At 40.5% G+C, this 21391-nt stretch overlaps 2 protein-coding genes across 2 annotated transcripts; one reads left to right on the top strand and one right to left on the bottom strand.

Moving 5' to 3' along the window:
• Nucleotides 1–436: 436 nt before the first annotated feature.
• On the top strand, nucleotides 437–15339 carry igfbp3 (insulin-like growth factor binding protein 3). Its single transcript, XM_056764629.1, has 4 exons — nucleotides 437–1483; nucleotides 5631–5893; nucleotides 5978–6097; nucleotides 13080–15339. The coding sequence occupies exons 1-4, from the start codon at nucleotides 1138–1140 to the stop codon at nucleotides 13203–13205; spliced, it is 855 nt and encodes a 284-aa protein (XP_056620607.1). The 5' UTR covers nucleotides 437–1137; the 3' UTR covers nucleotides 13206–15339.
• A 3452-nt stretch (nucleotides 15340–18791) lies between these two features.
• Nucleotides 18792–21391, bottom strand: igfbp1a (insulin-like growth factor binding protein 1a). Its single transcript, XM_056765298.1, has 4 exons — nucleotides 20895–21391; nucleotides 20510–20661; nucleotides 20101–20229; nucleotides 18792–19813 (listed from the first exon to the last, which is right to left on the bottom strand). The coding sequence occupies exons 1-4, from the start codon at nucleotides 21268–21270 to the stop codon at nucleotides 19688–19690; spliced, it is 783 nt and encodes a 260-aa protein (XP_056621276.1). The 5' UTR covers nucleotides 21271–21391; the 3' UTR covers nucleotides 18792–19687.

The following is a 21391-nucleotide window of genomic DNA, read 5'->3' as shown; positions in this document are numbered from 1 at the left end:
TTTAAGAAATATGGACCTTTATTAATGTGACCATTCTAAAAGTGGCACGTTATGGAAAATGAAATGCTTTAAAAATACTTTAAAGAGAGACATCACACTGTTATTTAAAAAAAACATCAAATATTGACATCTGATGGTAAAAATCTTTGGACAAGGGCTTTGTTTTTTTTCATGGTAAGGTTAACATTTGGAATTGCCACTTCCGTTTTTAAAGAAACATTGTATAATGATATTAATTAAATGTACCGCTAATGACGGTAGCATACTTTGATCAGCGTTCTATATTTCGACAAAGTCACAAAAAACATGAACAATTAGGCTATTTTTCTCCCAAGAAAAACCCAAACACAGACTCCATGTTTCCACATTCCATAAATGCTTAGCCCACTTCTTTGTTTATTCTTGTACAATTGCAATTGGTGTAGCCGTTGTGTATGTTGTTTTGAAACACGCCCCTTTAAAATTGGTTGGCGTGCATTACAAAAGTTCAAAAAGTGAAAAGTACAAAAACGGTTTTGTTTTGTCATACTTCCACACATCTCGCGCTGAAACCCGTTCGGTCGTCATTTTCATTCAGTCAACAAGCAGCATTCCTTGTCGATAGTGTTTTGCACAGAATAACTTAAACTTGCATTAGGCCTACCTGTGCAGCGTCAACCTGTGCTAACCACAACACGTTGCAGCATGACTTGTCTGACAATATCTGATCCCCCTCCAAACTGTGGCACCCGAACTTTCCAAGTGCTCAATGCTCATAATGACCCACAAACTCTTTGGATAAGATTGTGTTGTCAGAGATTTCATTAGAGATGTGCTTCGTCCCTTAAGACCGAAGACCGGTGACTACATAATTCATACCGGGGGGAGTGACTTACTGTCCGTGCCTTTCCTGCCTGTATAAAACCTGAAGTTCTCTTTAAACTCACTTACAGATGGAGAGACCCAACCGCTCTGTTTACAGTCTAGTCAAACCGACGTGACAGCACCACTCAGTCTCCACACTTAAAGTCGAAGGCATATGTTAAAGAGCTCAATCTTCAGACGTGTAACCATATCTAGTTGAGGTGTGTTGACGCCGTGCACCGTTTTCCAGACATCTTCCCGCTCGTGCGTGTGTGCGTTCAGCCCTTCGGCTCCATGACGGGACTCTGTGCGCTCTGCCTGACCGCCCTGCTCGCAGCATTCGCCCGGCTGGCTGAAAGCGTCAGCCCCGTGGTCCGATGCGAGCCGTGCGACGACGGAGCGCTGGTGCTGTGTAAACCGCTGCCCCGGGACTGCGCCGAGAGTGTACGGGAGCCGGGTTGCGGATGCTGCATGACATGCGCGCTTAGCGAGGGCCAGGCGTGCGGAGTGTACACGGGGCGCTGCGGTACCGGGTTGAACTGTCAACAGCGACCGGGGGAAAGCAAACCGCTGCAGGCTCTGCTGGAGGGACGGGGCGTGTGCGCGAAAGCACCGGACAAAGGGCCACCTCAGGGACACGGTAAGTGCATGCTTTTTTACCTTGTTTCAATTTTACCATGCACATTCCGCATGTAAATGTGTGGTGCCTTTAAAATCTTGCCAGCACGAATTTGCCGCTCTTGGGCATATTGCAATTGCGCACAGTTGCGGGTTTACTCTGGTGTGCATAACCCGGTTAATATGTTCGCAGGTTGGGAATGCTGCTGCGCTCATCCCCGGCTTTTCTCTTTAGGGGGGCGGGGAGGTTTCTTCACTGACTGTCTGTTTAACAGAGATGCTGCATATACTCACAGCTTCACAGTGCGCTCTTGATGTGTACTATATGGTGCCTTTTATAATGCATCCTGGACATTGAGTGCCGCGCGTGAGTGTAACATTCCCATTCAGTGATCACTGGTTTACCGGTATGACACAGCGACCTCTGGTAACAGGCAGTCGTCATGAAGTCCAGCCACCGTGAGACTGCTCCACACTACCATCGTTGTTCACTCCCACTCGAGGTTCAGCGCTACAGCGGCCTCTCTATGCCGTTTTATGAGTGTGGTGTGAGAGAGAGAAAAGGAGAGCCAGAGATGGAGAGAGAAACGGCACTGTGTCTCTCTCTCTCTCTCTCTCTCTCTCTCTCTCTCTCTCTATCTGTGTGTGTGCGAGCACAATAAAATTTTGGCCTCACAAACCCAATCGTTAAGAATGCCACATTCGTTTATATTTAGTCCATCCAGAGAAGCGCAGATCACTGTTTTCAGAATGATGCTCCGCTGCGTCCTCACCCAGAGGGCTCTATTGAGAGTGTCGAAACCCATCTGGAAAATGATTGGCATAAGAAATCATTCCTGTGGGATTGAGCATTTATTGTAATTCCCTTAGCTAATGAAATAAATTATAGATGTTAAGGAGCTTGCCCCTAGGCCAATAAAATCATCCACCTGAATTTCTTAAAAGAATTTCTTAAGGGAAGACTTTGGACACACATACACATATGCATAAACACTGATCCACAATAAGTGGCATTCTCAGTCGTAACTGACGTCAAGGCTGCCCAAGTGAATTTGTTTTTACCCTCTCTTGTTGTTTGAAAGAGCCGCAGTGGTGTGTTGAAGCTATCAACCATGACATTGTCACACACACAAAGGCTATTGTTAGGAGCCAGAGTCACTTTTAAAAAGCAGTTTGGGGGCGCCAACTGTTTTACAGTACTGCTTTACCTCATGTTTCTCTCTCCGCTGCCCTTTCATTTCAGCCCATGCTGCTGTTCAATGCTGCTTTCCCATCATACCACACTTTATGGTAATTACACACTCCGGCCAACCAGAGAGCAGGGCTTCATTGCCATGGTGTGCGTGGCTCCACCCCATGGCTCTGCCACACATGAATTATGATATTTTTGCAGGGTTTGATTGGTCTGGTAGCAGTGTGGCCCAGCGTGGTTCTGGGTGGGAACAGTGGCGAACAGAAACGAAGATGAAAGATTATGAGGTTATGAGTTATGACGTTGTTTGTGCGTGTGCAGTTATATACTTAATTGTGCGGATTTCTCGGAAAGAGGCCGATCCGTTCCTGTGAGGAAATTCACCTGCTGCGTACCCCTACTGGTGGAAACGCAGGGTTGCGACGTCGGCTTGAGAATGGTATGCATTCACACAGAAAAAAAACCCCACATCTTGCTCTCTGCAAGTTTTCAACCTCTCATTCACGCTCGGCCAGAACCTTAAATTGTTTGCTCATTTGGGATTGAACAAATAAGTGAGGTTGAGTGATTTAAAAACAGGCCACTAGTTGCTGGGAAAAGCCATAAAAAGTTCTAAAAGTTTACATTGGGGTTAAATATTGATGTTTTCCAAGTTCCTGATTTAGATGGTCCTCGATTCCGCTCCTCTATCTTGGATTTGTTTATGTGAGCAGGATTGGGGGTCGTTCAGGCAGGGAAAGCAGGATTCTTCATGTTCCACGTGCTGTGGGTCATCATGTGCCGTCGTTGCAATTACTTACCTCGCTTGAGTTGTTATGTTGCCGAAGTCCCTGTCATTGTTGATGTTGTTGTTGATGTTGTTATGTCATCGCCAACGAAGGCATGGTTTCATTCTGGTTTAGGGTGCAGCTGCCATGGTTACAGAAGAGTGTTTGGTGTGCCGCAAGCCTGCACGCACACACAGAAAATCTGTTTTCGCTTAACTTTTCCTCTCTGCTACATTCTGTCCACACATATCTTCACATTAAAGGCTTTCTTTGTGACATCTACCCGTGTTTGACTTTGTTCTTTTGTTATGCTGGATGATTTTAGCCCTGTCCCACCTCCTGGTCTCTTGTGTAGATTTTTGGTATTTTTAGTTGCATCTTTAAACAAATCCTTTTGTGCATCACTTCATACACAGTGATACAGTACATTTCCAGTTGTTTTTGTATCTCATTTACACTGCACCATGAGAATAGTGCACCAAATTAACCAAAAATAAATTTCACACTTTCCCTTGATCTGCCATTGCCATTGAAGAAACAAAATCATTCTTCCCCTACACATTATGTCCATCCCAGTCAGGCTTAAACAAATATTTAGCATTTCTGTTTGTTTCAATAGCGACAAAGACATGAAACACCAATAAGTTGACTAGTCGTTTAGGCAACCCAACTCCCTATGTTGTTTAACACGTACCTATTGTCTTCCCATTTTTGTCACACGCTTTCCATCTTTAATGGCCTGTTTTGTTTCTGTTTCTCTCTAAATATCTTCTCTTCTGCTCCAGCTGTTTATTAGTCTCTCATTCCTGCGAGAGCTCTGCTTTGTTTTGTACTGCCGGAGAGTGAATATTTATTCAACAGACAAGAGCTGTAAAACCCCAAAAGGACAGTATGTTTAAACAATGCCATAATTCATCTACTCCCGGCCCTCTCTCCGGGCATTTCTTGAAGCTGACACATGCACTTCGCGTTGGACTCTTTGCGGTTTGGCGACTTTTGCTTGGAATTAAAAAAATTACAATGCAGATAGTTAAACAGAGATTAGAGTGCAATTTGTGACATCATGTCTCAAGCATTATCCTCTATCGTCGACTATAAGAAAAAAAACTGTCATCATACAGTAGATTTCCAGACATTCTTTGCCATTTATCGTTATAGTCAAGTGAGATTTTTGTATGCAATAGAATACTGGGTATCTAGATGTTATGATGCGTATCTATATTGAAAAGGAAACAAATGCGAATTCCATCATTATCTAAATCATCTACAAATCATGTCTTATCTACAATGTTCTATCTACAAAGCATTAAAACCAAACCCAGCACCAGTCTATTTACAATAAACATACACGTTGTATAACAATAAGGAATGTAATGTAATATTCACCGATTGTACACGCAATGCAGTAGTGACACAGGAGTGTAAGTTAGCAGAATCAAAAAGAAACGGTTCATTTTGAATTGGTGTGGGTTGAGAAGAAATGGATTTGCATTGAATAGATTTTATGAGCACCCACAGCAAAGTCTTAACTGGGCACAGAGAGGAAAGCATGTGATGTTTGTTGGTCAGACCATCCTACCGGACCATGTTTGTGAAAGCAAGCAAACGCTTGGTCCTGTAGCCGTATTTGGTTTCTAGGTTTCGGGTCAGGTGGTCTGGCATTCGACTGTAATGATTCTAACTTAGTCACTATAAATACTCTCAACACTCTTTCACTCCCCCTCCCCATATCTCTTTCTCCCCTGGTGGCTTCTTCAAATGCGCTTTTTACACTTGTAGTTGATGTGCATTCATCAAATGTCAGTTTGCTTTCAAAACAGATTTCTAGCAGGACTACGAGTTGAAAAGACCTATTCTGAGTGCTGGTTAGAATTTGCCAAAGGATTTATTGGATCATGCAATGCATTTTACACATTGCTGTGCTTTCCAAAATGGATTATACAAATGTAATTTTTGATATATTAATTGTCAGATCCCATAAGGATATTGGTCACAATAAACCAAGAATTGATAAGTCAATAAGATCAGTTAACTAGTTTATCTTAGTTTAATGCTGACAATATGATGTGCCTTATAAAATAGTCACGTTTGCATATGGGGTCGAGAAACCAGATGTCTCATACACATCTTCCTTAGGTCAGATTCTGAAAATCTCTAGTTTCACATGTCAAAGCTCTAACACACCAATTACATCCTCTCGTATCATTCAGATAACACCGATGAAGAAGGAGAGGAACATATCTCTAACAGAACCAAGGCGACCGAGGCGGTACAGCACACCACCGGAGACACGCACGGAGGCCATAGAACCATTCTGGAGTCCAAAAGTTCTCCGCTGCACCCCAGTAAAATGGTGATCATCCAAAAAGATCAAAACAAGAAAACCCAGAGCTATAAAGTGGAACCGGTTTCCAGCGGGGTGCATACAGATATTCACAATTTCAGCCTTGAGTCTAAGAGAGAAACTGAATATGTAAGTTATCACTGGACTGTCTCTCCTAATTGTCAATGTCGAATATTTCCTGTAATTCTGTGTTTGTCGGATGCATTGGCTCAGGGCCCGTGTCGTCGGGAGATGGAGAGCGTTCTGAAGAGTTTTAAGATCTCAAATGTGCTGAACCCAAGAGGCTTCCGCATTCCAAACTGTGACCAAAAGGGATTCTACAAGAAAAAACAGGTAATTAGCTTTTACCCGGAATACTCGTCTTTTCTTCTGCACATGCTTTTTATTTTAAGTACCATACATTAAACCAATTACAAGGCTTAGCCTCCATCCGACTAAGTGTTTTGCCGAAGGGGAAATCAGATGGAAATTATTTTTAGGCCGTCCTTACCTGAGAAAATACACGTAAGCTGTGTATTATCAGGCTATATCTTTAAACCATATCACCACCCTGCTACAAGATGAAAGTAGTTGCCCTGGCAACCGTGACAACAGTATTGGAAAAGCATGTGTGTGGTGGGGATATCCGGGTGGGGGCCTATTTGAATGTACATGCTGGTACACGAAAACATGTGAGGTTTCCTCAATTAAAAATTGAGCATCAGTGAATCCGTACAAGAGAAGCTGGCAAATACAATTCTTGGAAATTCATGAGTCACCGTCTATTTCAAGCATGAGTCAAAGGCCCCACATCAATGGCCCTAATGAGTTTCGGTGAAACTGAGGTGGACAGATTTTTTGTTGGTTTTATACAATAGCAAACCATTCTAACTCTGGATGCTGGAGAATACTGAGGCCACTTCGAAAGGGATAGACAAAGAGGATGTTTTCCAAAAAGTTAGGGCGAGAAAGAGATTTCGAATTGATGTTAAACACATGCTAAAGCTGGAGGGTTAAGCGGATCAACCAATCTGCTCTTGCCTGTGCACGAGTGGACTGACACAAACACCTATATACCCGCACACATTTCAATAGCATGTGTTTGTGCTGAACATGTGGGTCCATTGAAGACACTGGGGGTGTTTGGCGTGGGAGACAGGCTGTGCTCGAGTGCTCATTGGACCTCTTGTTGGAGAGAGAGTGATGATAGGTTAAGGTTGGATATCTGAAGAAGCACTTTCAGCAAACCCTCAAGGTGAGAGATGAAGGTCCTGCAGATGGTTTACATAAAAAGGAATGCAATAGCTTTTTAGTGGAACCTGTAACAAATAAAGAAGCGTTGAAGAACACTGACTGGCTCTCGGAGTATGTGCTTCGACACTTTGAGCTCCGGACATTTGACGTGTGTGTAAATCCGGGTCGTGACATTCCTCTATCCTTTTTCCATGACCCCCTCCATCATTTCCTGTCCTCTGCATACTCTTCTGTATGTGATTAACTATCATGTGGTCATCTTAAAATCCATGGAGTCTCAGGAGAATTGGAGCACTTCAAAGACCTCTTTTGTCCAACATTTTGCTTGCTTAAGGTTAACATATCGATTAAGAAACTGTATTTTGCATCATTATTGCATTATTTTGTTTGCAATATTATTTTTTGATAATAGAGGTTTTTTTCAGGACAGGACATTGTATCACTGGTAGGATCCAATGTAGGATAATATGATTTTGCTATTCATATTTTCATGTGATTTAAATTGGCACGTGCATCACAGAGGGTCTTGCTATAATTTAATTGAATATAATCATTTATAATTTGTTTTTAAATATTTACCATCTTAAAAATTTCTTACCAGCCAGTGATAGTTCAGCCAAACATCTTTTTTTCATCGTTTACTTACCCTCACTCCTTTCCAAACCTGTATGAGTTTTTGTTCTTGTGGGGAACACAAAAGAAGATATTTTTAAGAATGTTGGTAACCGTACAACATTGGCCCCCATTGACTTCCACTAAACTGACACATTTATCAAAATATCTTATTTTGCACTCCACAGTTCAAAGATAAGTCATACAAGGTGAATAAATATGGAAAAATGTTCTTTTTTGGTGTATTGTCCCTTTTATTGTTGACCCTGCAAACTGTAGTTGTTTTAACAACATAACAAGCTGTATTCGTAAGTGCAAATGATTGAAAACATTCAAACCTTGGCAAAAAACGCTACATCCTCTCCCGTGTCAGGCTGGCACAAATAAAACCGAGTTTGTTTGGTAAGATCAAACCCCTTTGCTTGGATCTCTGCTTGTAATAAGGGAACATCTGTGAGACATTCACGATCCACACATGAGACTGTCTCTAATGAAGATCAAGCCAATCGGATTCCGCTCCACTTCGTTCCAACTGAAATCGCTGCGCTTCCATCGCGGCGGTTTGAACCGGAGCCCGAGCCGACCCTGAGATTGCAATCATTCGTATTTATTTCAGCATCACAAACAAACATGCACAAACCTCATCCACACATGCTCACACAAGTGAACTGTAGATGTCCTGGGTGCCTGGGGGTCCCTACGCTCGCCGGAATAAGATCTTTCACGGGAGCATTTGTGCATGTATATGGGGGAGTGTGTGTATGAAGGCCATTCCCGTGGAGAGCAGAGTCCAATCCTTGCTAATTTTAACCTTGATTATATGAATTGGCTCAGTGTGTTGGTGGAAGCCAGGCATGCCGGACCCAGAGCCGCCATCCCCTCATCCCTCCACCCCCGGCTACTCAGGGCAGACTCATCTCTTGTTACTGTACTCTGGGCTAAAGCTTTGGTCTGGTCCTTGATCTGATGGCACTCACAGAGCCAAACATTTTCATTAAGATCTCACATTAATTGATATCACAGTGAGGTAGTTAGTAATGAGAAGAGAATGCTGAGTTAAAAGACAAACATGCAGATGGCTTAGGTTAGTGTCGTTTAGATGTTATCTTGTCTGCGCATTGTTCATTTCTTTGTCTATAGCACTTTTGTTGTTAAAGATTTATTTACTTAATCCGCCTTTTTGCTCTTTCAATCGCAACGTGTATGTTAACAAAACATGTCAGTTATCACAAAACCTTACAGACAACAAAAAACCAACACCGATCACGGCTGCATTCAGGTTCATCTGTTTTTAAATGTTGTGCTGTTAGCCGGCTTACATCACTTCAGAGATCCTATGAATTACAGTTTACCGGGCTGAACTTCGCTCGTGTGTTGTCCCTCTAATTGATTTAATGCACGATTACCAAAATTACAGATAACATGCTAAAACTGCATAACATAAAAATGTATTATTAATAAACCCACATATTTTGTACATCACCCACTAATAGGGATACTAGTGCATCATCCTACTTGCAGATGTCCACAGTCAAGGGGAAAATATGTAGAAAAAGTTTATTTATACCCTAAGAGCAATAAAAACACACAAAATCCTAACAGAGGTTGTCATAATTCATGCATGAAAGGGTACTTTCCCTGTGAGTGAGATGAGTAAAGCATAATGTTGTACATCCATTTGCGACTCTGGACCACCAATTTTTTTTCACATGAAAGATGGAAAATAAGCTTTCCATTGATGTATGGTTTGTTAGAATAGGACGATACAACTGTTTAAAAATCTTGAATCTGAGGCTAAATATTGTGAAAATTGCCTTTAAAGTTGTTAATCAGAAGCTCTGTACCAGGCTGTTGCTAAGAAGAAACAATTTTGTTTTTACGCTTTCTTTTGCCATACTGCTGGAAAGACGTTGTGTAGAGTAGATGAACCTGAAAGCTGAAATTCTAAGCTTTACATATATACCAAGCTAAAGTGGGTAATTCCAAAAGAGCGGGCAGCTGCAAGTGAAGTTTGTAGACGTGTTTTGTTGCGATTTTGCTGCATCCACTCACAAAAATAACGTTTTGATATATATTCAGTAGAAAATTTACAAAATATCTTCATGGAACATCATCTTTACTTAATATCCTTATGATTTTTGGCATGAAAAAATTACAATTTTGACACGTACAATACATTTTTGGCAGTTGCTGCAAATATACCCGTGCTACTTAAGACAGTCACATTTACGCATTACTCAAATCCACTAAATTGACCCAAAATAGTTAATATATTTTAATATTTATTTAGTTCTCTTCCCTTAATTTCCTTATATTTAAATTTATTTAATTGAAAACTTCAATCAATACATAAGCTTACATGCAAATGTGCACATCAGTTAAAATATCCAGTCTTTTTGAAAGGATGCAGTACACTGCACGGATTCACACGCATTCTCTCCATGTTGCATTTCTCGTTTTACTTGTAACAGAATGACTGTATAAAATGTACAAAATGATCATGTACTCCAGGACCGAAGTCTGCACCCAACTACATGCGCCCCAACAGACACAAACAAACATGCACACACTGTTCACAGTCTGGCAAAGAGTCTTATTCACATGCAGTCGTTGCATTCACATATTGTGTGAGTGTGTGTGTGTGTCTGTGTGTGTGTTTTATGAGTCTGTGTTTACCCTGTGGCTGCTTTTAATGCCCTTCCGCCTTCCTGCTGCCCATGAGGGCATCATTATGGGCCAGCACTGACTGAGGCTCGCTTTGTGACACACGCACACACATATAAACAGACACGGTCGCACAAGCACACACACATGCTCTCTTTCTCCCACATACACATACACAGGTCTGCTGTGTACCTCCAGAAGCCGCCAAGCTGACAGGGGTGTGCCCCACGCCCTAAATATACCTCACTGTCTCTCGCTGATACAAAAACACACACACAAACACAGGCACACAGGGATCAATCATCAATCAAGTCACTGTGTTTTGTGAGTGCACATAATATAGTGTGTAACATAATTGATAGTCCTAGGGGACACTGGTTATTACGCCATAGAGTATTGGGTTAAATGTTTGAACTCACTTTTGCCTCTATATTGCCATCTCTGATTTCCCTGCTAAAGAAAAACGCTCTGAAGGGAGGGCCAGATCTTACGCTTGAAGCTAGCATGCTCTTGCTGCTAGCTCCTCCGAAATTATCTTTAAATGAAAAAGAAAGCTTTACAGCTTGGTAGAGAAACAGTATTTCAGTGAAATCCATGGCTTTGATCATAAGCAGTTGCACCATAAAGAATGCATCCTGTGTGCCTGTACAGTCTAAAGGGAACATTCCCATAATGCAAAGCAGCTCGGCACCTCGTAGATACCTGGAGGGCTTAATTTGTGCCGGAACAAACAGAATCCGGATACAGCTTCTCCTAAGTGGGATGCAGCTCTTATTTTTCTGAAAGAAAGTCACATGTGCTATTATTATAACACATTGACTCGCTGTGTATGAAGTTCGTCTTATTTCATGATGCCGACCTGCTGCATCCATCACCTGACCCCTAATCCTTGTTCTAATCATTTATAAATTAAGCTCTGGTTGCCTGTACCGTCAATGCTTCTCTCAGACAGACAAAAACAACTGAAAGGTCCTTTGAATAGATGTGTTACTTTTTTCAGAGCAGAAGACAACTAAAGCGAATGGATGAGTGTAACATGTGTAGCAGCCCCTGTAGAGGCCAGGTTTCATTTCCAGACTGCTCTTGTTCTGCTTGAGCTGTTTTAATTTGGTACTCTTTCAATAAAACTGCTTTTGATCTGTCTTCCACTCTTTCTCTGTCTCCCTGACTCATCCACTTCAACCTCTAACAAATTTTTTCTTTCTCTCTTTCTTCCTTTCTTTGACTGAGTGAATAGGTTTTTCTAATGAATGTAGCACCTGAGGATATGTGTGTGTGTGTGTGTGTATGTTTGTTTGCGTGTGCATGTGTGTGTTTGTTTTGCCTGTGTAGTATAATAAGCTCCAGATGACTCTAAGTGGATACCAGTTTCCTAAAATAGGTCTAGCAGCTCTTTAACTGTCCATGGCAAATATTTTAGTTCGGCCAAATTTACCTTCAACTGTTTTTATGAACCCAAAATCACAATTCCATCAGCAACAGCGGGACGGAGACATTTAAGCCTCTCGTAAATTTGTGTGCGTGCATGTGTGTGTATTTCAGTAGGCAGTGATATTCACAAGTTGTCAAAACGTGCATGTAAATGATACCCAAATGTAAACCATGGACGGAACTGCAAACAGTATGGTGTGTTTGTTTGTGCATGTTTAAGTTCTCCTAACCACAGAAGACAGTTGTTTTATATGCATACACACATAAACACACACTAGCCGTGAATGGCCGTCGCACATTCTTCCATCTTAGATGCGATGTTTGACTTGCACATGTCTACAGCTAAGTGCCAAAAGAGAGAGACGTGAAAGAAGAAATAGAGTAAGTTTCAATGCCGGATAAACCTTGATATGTGAAGGGTTAAATTCAGTGCTGGTCAGAAAAAAATCTGAATACGAAAGTGACCTATTTGTCAGTTATGGTGACCCATAACCGAAATGTGACCTCTGCATTTAATTCATGTGAGTTGTTAACACGCACACCAGGAGCAGTGGGGAGCTATCACTGCAGCGCCCGGGGAGCAGATGGGGGTTAGGTGCCTTGCTCAAGGGCACGTCAGCTACCTGCTGGCACTGAGAGTCAAACAGGTGACCTTCTGGTTTCGAGTCCGACTCTCTAACCACTAGGCCACACCTCCCAAAATCTTTGAACCGTTTTAGCAAAATGTGACTTCATCAATACACATACATACTGCAACAACCAACATTACCATAAATCTAATCTAAACCTGGTCGAGGTTCAATACCAAAATGTTGTTCTTTTTATCCCTTTAATCTGTATTTATATGTTTTGTTTTGTAGTAAAAAATCCTCAGCATCCGTAAAACAAGATTAAGTTGTTTTCATTGGCATATTTTTATATCTTGTTTAAATTAAGTGCGATTTCTGCTTTAAGCATAAAGAAACAACTTGCCAATGAAGTATGAAAAATAAGCCTAATTCAAGATTTATTCTCTGAAAACAGGCCTTTAAATCTTTCTCAAGTTTGCCCATCGAGTAAATTGATCTTGTTTTAAGTATATTTAGACATTGCAAAACCAGATTAAAAACACAGATTGGGAAAATGTTTTTGCAATGTTCCTTCTATACTTCCCCTTGAATCCCCTCTGACATTCTTTTACCCCAATGTCTCTCTCTCTCTCTCTCTCTCTCTCTCTCTCTGGCTCTAGTATTGCTGCTACTCTCTCTCACCTAAGTGTGATGCAATGAGAAATGTGTGTTTATGCCACAGTCTCTTCCATTTGCAGGATGTTTCTGTTTTGCATATACGTGTTCCAAATATCATATGGTTATGCATTTCTCTTCTCGTCTCACAGTGTCAACCATCCAAAGGCAGCCGAAGAGGTTACTGCTGGTGCGTCGACAAGTACGGACAGGCTCTACCCGGCTTCGACCGAAAGGAGAAAGGCCAAGTCCACTGCAATAATCTGGAGAAGAAATAAGCGAGAGAAAACGTGGTGGTACAGGGAGAGAAAGAGGGATACCTCCCACAAAGAACTACATGAAAACAAAGTAAATTGTTGGGAGGGAGATTTTTCAAGATTTCCCAAAGCTGATAGTCCACTTGTATGCTGAGCACGTGAACATCAATTACTTTACACTTCAGGGGGAGTGATGCAAATAAGAGAAGTTGAGAAGAAAGAGAGAGAGAGATTTTGTGTTACCCCACGAACATTGAAAATAGAAGCACATTTTAACTCATAACAGCATGAGTGTGAGAGAAGTTTGTGTACTGCTGTGTGTATTTGAGCTATTCGTCTCTCTCGCTCTCTTTTGCCACAGCGTGTATTTATCTCTGCGTTTCTGCCATAACTATCAGCAGATCTCTCTCTTCCTCCCACTTCCTGTTTCTGTCCTCCTGGTGTAGGGTCGTTTAAACTGGGCATGCTCAGTGGCAATTGCCAACGGCTCCATCTTAAGCACAAGCACTTCATGCACTTTGGCCCCTCGTCGAATACAAACTCCAGCCTGTTATTACGGCCTAGCCACACAACCAAACATCCAGCCCTTCAATTTAACGAATAGGACAAAACCTCAAACAAATCTATAGAGAAATTCAACCTTATTGAGAACTGAATTTGTAAACATTTCTATACCAGGACATATTTAAAATATGAATGCCCCTATTTTTTCCAATGCTAAAAGCTCTTTCTGTTTTATTATCTTGGATACGTCATAAGGCTGGGCATAGGACAGCCTTGATACGGCCCCTAAAATGTATCACATGGGCATTAACCAGACTTAGGAAACACCATGAAGCACTTTGAATACAAGATTGATGCTCCAAATGCTACATTTGGTCATCATTGTCCTTGACAATTCCAGGCTTAAAGCATGTATCTCTGTCTTGGTAATGGGTTTGAATGTAACCGTAATGCTACAAGGCCCTGTAATACCAGTGTAGTCCTAAGCTAGAAATAACCATTTCCAGGCAGTTTAACAGAACCCATGCAGAAACGTGTTGGGTAATGATGCGGGATGTTGCAGCCTCTGTCTACTTGCATATTGTTTAATATTTCACCCTAAAGCTATAAGCTAATATAATTCAAGATGGCCGCCCTCACAGACAACCCATTTAAAATTCAAGGCTTGGGTTGTAAATCGGACATCCTGAGAAAAGACTTGAAAGCTGAAAGCTGCCATATAAGTGGCTTAAACATTAGCGTACTAGCTTGTGCTAAAGGCTAAGCCCCACGATTCCCTTCCTAAACAACTAAACAAAAAGAGATTAAGCAAAAGTGGTGTGGTGCTAAACGTTATCTGACTTGATTCTGGGGAAGTATGCTCAGCTATTTGCCCCTTCCATTACTTTGTGTCTTGACATTTTTTTTATATGAAAAATACTTTGTTTCAGGCCAGCTTAATGTCTAAAGAGGCATGTGAACTTTATGCTAAAAAGAGGTTATTTATCCAAGAAAGAAATATAAGCTGATCCAAACTTTATCACATCATTGAGAACATTTCAGTGATCCGTTGATTGCACAGTAGTGAAAACATGAAACTCATCATATTTTTGGGAATATAATCACTAAAGTCGTTTTTTTGTTTTAGATTTGTAGTTTATCTACAGTGTGGAGTTTGTTAGTTTAGCAAAGATGCTATCCACATACGAATCGTTTGTGTAAACTCTAGTTGAAATCTTCAGGTTTTGTAGACGTTTTTATGGTATGAATTAAGCTAAATCTAAGCTTAACTTTAGCTTACTCTAAACTGAACGAAGCTAAAGTCAAGTGAACGTTAAGATTGAATAAATCTGAGGCCAAGCTTATGTTGAAAAGAACAACGAGATCAATGTTCAAAATCAATTGATCTTGCGAAAAGCTTGCCACCCTCATTCTGTGCAATGTTAGGGTCACTTCTTGCCCGCAAGTCACTTGTAAAGATCCCTCCGTTCACGGGTAATTGCTTTTTTGTGTGTTTGTTTTTATTTCTTTTGAAATAATTTTGATTCTTTAAAAAGCTTATGTTACTAAACTAGACGTTATACAGCTATGACTTTCTTCAAGAAAGTATATGTTTTTGTTCAAATATAATTTGTATTTATGCCTTTTTTTAAATAAAAAAATGTAAACACTATTTTTATTTACACAATGACAGGGTGTCATTTCGATCCTCCTTTCCGTATGCGAATTCAAGTGAATGTGTATGCTGTGTTGATGTACAAATCACTCTGCCATGTTTATACAGAGATATAATTGGTAGGCTAAAGAAAAACACTGCACAGGTAGAGAAAACAATAAACAATTCTTATAGACCCCTTTTGCGCAGACGTCACGCTTACGTCACAGCGTTAGCTGGAGGGAAAACAAAGAGAAAACTGGAGGCGACCAATACAATCCAGCAAAGATTTGGCTACATATGGAGATTAAAATATCATCTTGATGTGTTTTTTAGTGCCACAAACGACAGAATACATTCTCCAATTTGATATTTTAACAAATACCTGCTGCCATTGCCTAACAAAAACACTGACGACAGCTGTAGTTAAACACAATAAAACAATCTAACTGAACAGAAACGATCATCCAAAATGCTTGCATTTTAAGATACTTAAGATAAAAAACGTTGGTGTGAATTATGATTTTGGGTACGTGTCTAAAAATAAATCACGTATGCCCAAATCAAAAACTTTTGAACGCATAGGGTAGGCTAACTTATACAACTAGCAGTTAACTCTCGGCCAAAAACTTAATATAATGGAAACTGTCTGTCATCTCTTCTGTAGTTGTCACAAGTGCAATAGTATAAAAGGAGAGGGTGAAAAGGATCATGTAATGTGTAGGTTTTTGTTCAAGTAAATGCATTTGTTAACATTTGCCACCGTTGGTACACGCAGGCATCTATAGATGTATACGCTCTCAGTTTATCTGACAACTATCTTTAAGTAAAAGTACAGATCCTACAGCGAAAATTACTCCATTACAAGTTACAAGTCACCAATTCCAAAACGACTTCAGTAAAAGTCTTAAGAGTGTCTGATTTTAACAGCACTTGAGTATTTTACTCATATTGAATGTAGGCTCAAAGAAGCATTAACACTTAAGAGACGTGTCAGGGAAAAACAGGAAACAGTTAATTCGTGAGGAGAGCAATCACATTTATTTTCTTGTATCATAATAAGACAGAACACCTCAAAATTGACACAAATCATGGACAACAACATATACATTTAACCTCAAGTGGTCATAAGTAAACCAAACTCATTCAAAAAGGTCTCTTCAATATATCGGATAAAAAAGTAATGTCAAGTAAAATTAAAACGTCAAAGCCTTTTGCACTGCACATGCTGGTTATGGCCACATCATCAGCTGCAGTCATGTCCTCATTTCACATGTTCAAAAATGTGGTCAAGTGGAGAGTAAAAGTTGCTAATAATCTTTAATACTCAGTACAACTACAAAGTAGCCAAAAAATATTCTTGAGAACCATAACTAATTCCATTGTCTCCAAAACTTAACACCACTGCTACATGCTTGGTGTCTCTGTCTGGTAGGTGTAGATGTCACTCAGGCCACTTAGTTGGAGGTAATCCAGTCAGTTCATCCCTTGATCCATTGAGTGGGCGCGTAAAGGTTGGCCAGGTTCATTGCCTTAAAGTTAACTTTTTCAAAAACAATCGCTGTCCTAGACAGTGTGTGACCTTACATGTTAAAAATGTTATCAGATTTTTTTCTAGTCATTGTCAAAAAGCAAGCAAACGTCCTACCTACCATTAGTAATGCGGCCAGGGGGATCTTTCTGCCTCCACCTAAGCTCCGCCCACAAAAACGTGTCAGTGTTAACAGTGTTTACTAACTATAATGCATGTGCTTCAGAATTCTGCAATATTTTGATGAAACTAAGACCTGACAAATTTATTAAGTTAATACAAATTCAAATATAACAGCATGTGGTTGATAATCACAGAAAATATATGAAAAATAATAATTTGACACATATACAAGTAAAATCCCCAAAATAGCCCACATTGTTGTCCCATAGACTTACATTGTCAGTGAATATCAGTCAACATATTGTATCTGGTAACTGATGTGGTAAATAGAGCTGGAGCAACAGTCGCCCTAAAATGAAAATTCTTTCTTCCCTTCATGAGTATTGTGTTGTTTGATTCCCAGAGATCACACACACACACACACAGAGATGCACCTTTGGGTAAAAGAGTCTCCCATATACATAAAACATGTTATGGTCAGAACATTGAAACAGAATTTTGATTTTGGATTAAAAGTTAATTTTTTTAATATTTCTTTAATGGACCTTTAAACAAGAATTGAATGTTATAATTGAAATTACACATACAAGTTCAGTATTTGAATACGTGGGGGCATTTAACCTAGTACAGTAGGCCTATATAAGGTGTGCATATGTCTTAGGTTCAGATTCAATTAGTATTTTATGAGTATTTGGAAACGTATTTATTCATTTAGATAATTCTATACCTAAAGGTGGCGACTGTTGTCAACAAGGAGTTTCTTCTCTCCAAAACAATGGTCCTTTCACAGAAAGCTTATATGTTAGCTAAAGCAATTTTACCATTAGTATTACAGAACGCCAGGGGCATTGGAGATTTAGAATCTCATCTGTGTTACAGGGTCAACATCTTTGAAGCGCTTCATTTCACACTCTACCTCGAGCCCCACACAGGTCATTACTCCTCAAATCTACACACAGAGACCCCATTCACATTAGCATAGTTATTCACTTGTCCGAGCCATGTTAACATAGCCAATTCTCAAAAAAGAAGCTGCGATGCCACAATTCATGACACAAAATCTTTCACATGGATTAGTCATCAGGACTTCTTTTTGAGTGACATTAACGTGACATTAATTACAGCTGCTCTAGAAAATGCAAATGATGTAATTTATTCAAATGTTTTAAATGTCACGTATGAAGGAAGTTGTAATGCAGCATTTCTTGCATATTGTGAGAATGGCTATCAGGTCATGTTGATCTCAAAAACATCTGGTTATTCCCAACGAAGCCCATAAAACTAAACACCTTGAGGTTTATAATGTGAAAAATAGGATAAAGGTGTAAAAGGAGGTGCCACAGAGGCTGGTCATTCGGGGGAAAGGGGAGGGCATACCACCGCCTGCCCAGCACAAACAGAGCATAGGTCAAAGGCACTGAGGAGAGTGGAGCCCGGCTCCCCAAAATACCAAGCTAAAGTTAGTCTGCCCATTTGCGATTACCACGATAAGGACACATGTGCACACACACACACACACACACACACACACACACAGTTCTGCCTGTAGGCAGTTTTAAATATAGACAAGACAGAACATAATCAAGCTTTGGCAAGGTGTTGGAAGGGAGAGAGAGAGAGAGAGAGAGAGAGAGAGAGAGAGAGAGAGAGAGAGAGAGAGAGAGAGAATTTGGTGTTTGTGGTTTGTTTTAACAGCGTTTACATTATGTATGGGTGTTTTGATTTGTTCTGACATTACTAATTTCACAGACCGAATGATTCAGTCTCGGTTTATAGTAACCACAACACCTCATTTGATTTTCAATCACTGACACTGTTATGCTGGTAAAGATTTATTAAATACTTATTTTTTGCCCACAATGAATTGCAATTACAAATATACACATGAGCAATTGCTTTGGAGTAAAGCAATCGAATTGGACATTGCATTGCTAAAAACATAACAAATGGACCACAATATGTAGACAGCACAAAATGGAATTAAGACATAAAAAGCAAATAACAAACACAAAAAACCCACTTGATTTGTAAGGAAGTCTGAGATAACACATAATCAACATAAAAGGCAGAGGTAGGAAATGACCCGTTTCAAAGCTGAAGACCAATACTTTGCATGTAAAAAATAAGTAGCTATCCCCATTTCACACCCGTCTAATCTCAATCATTAAAAGTACAACCAGTAACAAAACGAGTACACTACAATATAAACATATACAGTATAAAAATATGGCAATGTATGGACAGTGACAAAAGGTTTGGTCATGCAGTGCTTTCTGTATTTCATTCCCTTCCTACACAGCAAGCCTGAAGGAAATTAAGACACAGTCATCTATATACAGTAAATATACACACATTTCCACCATACAAAAATATGTATAAGGCATAAAGAATAAATATTCTTATCCAGATATTGAAATGAATACATTCAGTTAAATAAATAAGTACGGGTACTTCATGTAAAATACATATTCATTTTCTTTTCAGAAAAATATATTTCTTTTTTTGGACAGTTCAGGGAGTTTACCAATTCTAAAACCGTGTACCTGAATTAAATAACACCACATTCAATAAATAAATACTATGATATTTGTAAAAAATATAACGACAATAATCAGTGGCATAATAGAGTGAGTGTGTGACAGAGAAAGAGAGAGAGAGGGGATCAGTGGTTTAGTTCTTTAGATCCCCCAGTGTTTGTGCCTATGTGAGAGATCAGTTGTTGAGTTCCTCGGGACACTCTGCATCTGCTGGCAGGTCACTTGATCCGGGAATCTTCTTCCCATTCCAGGATGACACGCACCAACATTTCCCCCTCTGACCATCCAGAGACGATTCACACTGCAGGGTGAACAAGACACAGCACAGACAGACAGAGAGAGGGAGGGTTAGTTTATTCTTCGGAAACACATACAAGCATACACGTCTTAGTTCTCTTTATACAAAGTTCTCGGGTGAGTGTCGTTCTAACACTCAAGCAACACACATGTATCATCATGTTGATAGATATCACACATTAAGCTGTGGTATAAAACACAAATAATCAAGAAAAATATTTCTCTATGTGGACAGATCTATTTGGCTGGTTTCTGTTTGCATACTTGGGTAGAAAATGGTACTGTTCTTACCTGTTTGGCTTTGTATAGACCGTGTTTGTCGCAATTTGGAAGGTAGAATCTGGTCATTTTGTCTCCAAGTTTCTGGTGGGATTTAGTGATCTTCTCAAGAGCTGTTTGTAGTTCAATATGACAAGGACCCTGGAATTACCAAATGTGGTATTTTAGATTTTGCTCCGAAATGTATGATTCTAGCTTTCAATCATTACATCATTACATAGTTATATATAGTTTAGACTTTTAATGAATAGCTAAGAAATTTTGAAATGCAACTTGGCCAATGTAAAAAAAGATCTTAGGAAACCTTCTGCTGCCCTCTTGTGATCACACATGGCACTGCAGTGCAGTTTTATGTCTATCGAAAACTTTTGCGCATTTCTTTCTAATTATGTTTCAAAATAATCCTAGCGCTAAATCTCACCTGCTCGACGAGTATTTTTCGTATGGCGTTGACTTTGGCTTTCATGCTCTCTTTAGCAGTGATGACCCGCGGGTCGAAGGGCTTGCCATGTCCGTGCACAAAGAACGTAGAGCTGCCTTCATTCGTAGCCGTTGCCCCAGACTCAGGATGGTCTAAAAAAAGGAAGAAATGCATTAAGCACTGTTTATCCGGAGTTCACACATCTGTTAAATCGTTCAAAATCATATTTAACGCGCATTTTAAAGCATTAAAATAATCCAGCAGTTCTGTTAATGATGAAATCTCATCAAAGATTGAATCAGCGCAATGAAACGATCTGTTCAACACCTGCAGTTGTATAGCGGGTCAGGTAGAGTACGATCTTGTAACTGGAGGACTACGGTACCTTGGGCTTGTTCGCTTTGGTTCTGATCGGGCTCGGGATTCTCCGTGCACACCGCCTGTCCGCGGGTGAGCGCGTGCAGGGGTCGGGGCTCTCCAGGTTTCGGCAGACAGCGCAGCCCAGAGCCGCAAGGTGCAGTGTGGATGCCGCACGAGTCTCCTTTCTTCAACGCGCAGGCGAAGCAGCAACTGCAGCCCGGCTCTTTAAGAACCTCCTCACAGCCGGCATCCACCGCGGGACACTCAGTCAGCCGCTCCGGGGAGCACGGGGCGCAGCGGATGGGTTCCTGCCCCACCACTGGAGAAGCCTGGAGTCCCGGCGCAGAAAGGAGTGCGCTGAATGCTGCCACCCATACAAACTTCAGAAGCGGTACGCTCATCCCAAAGCAAAGGTCAGAATAAATAGATAAATAAATAAATATCGGTTGAAGTGAATCGAAGTGTTCCTTTGGGTTGAAACCTTTCTCTTTGCGCGCTCTCTCTCGACTACCTCGCTTTGGC

Source organism: Triplophysa dalaica, chromosome 13, assembly GCF_015846415.1.
Source record: "Triplophysa dalaica isolate WHDGS20190420 chromosome 13, ASM1584641v1, whole genome shotgun sequence".
NCBI lineage: Eukaryota > Metazoa > Chordata > Actinopteri > Cypriniformes > Nemacheilidae > Triplophysa > Triplophysa dalaica.
The sequence above is the reverse complement of the archived record's forward strand: the minus strand, read 5'-3'. Positions and strand labels throughout refer to the sequence as shown.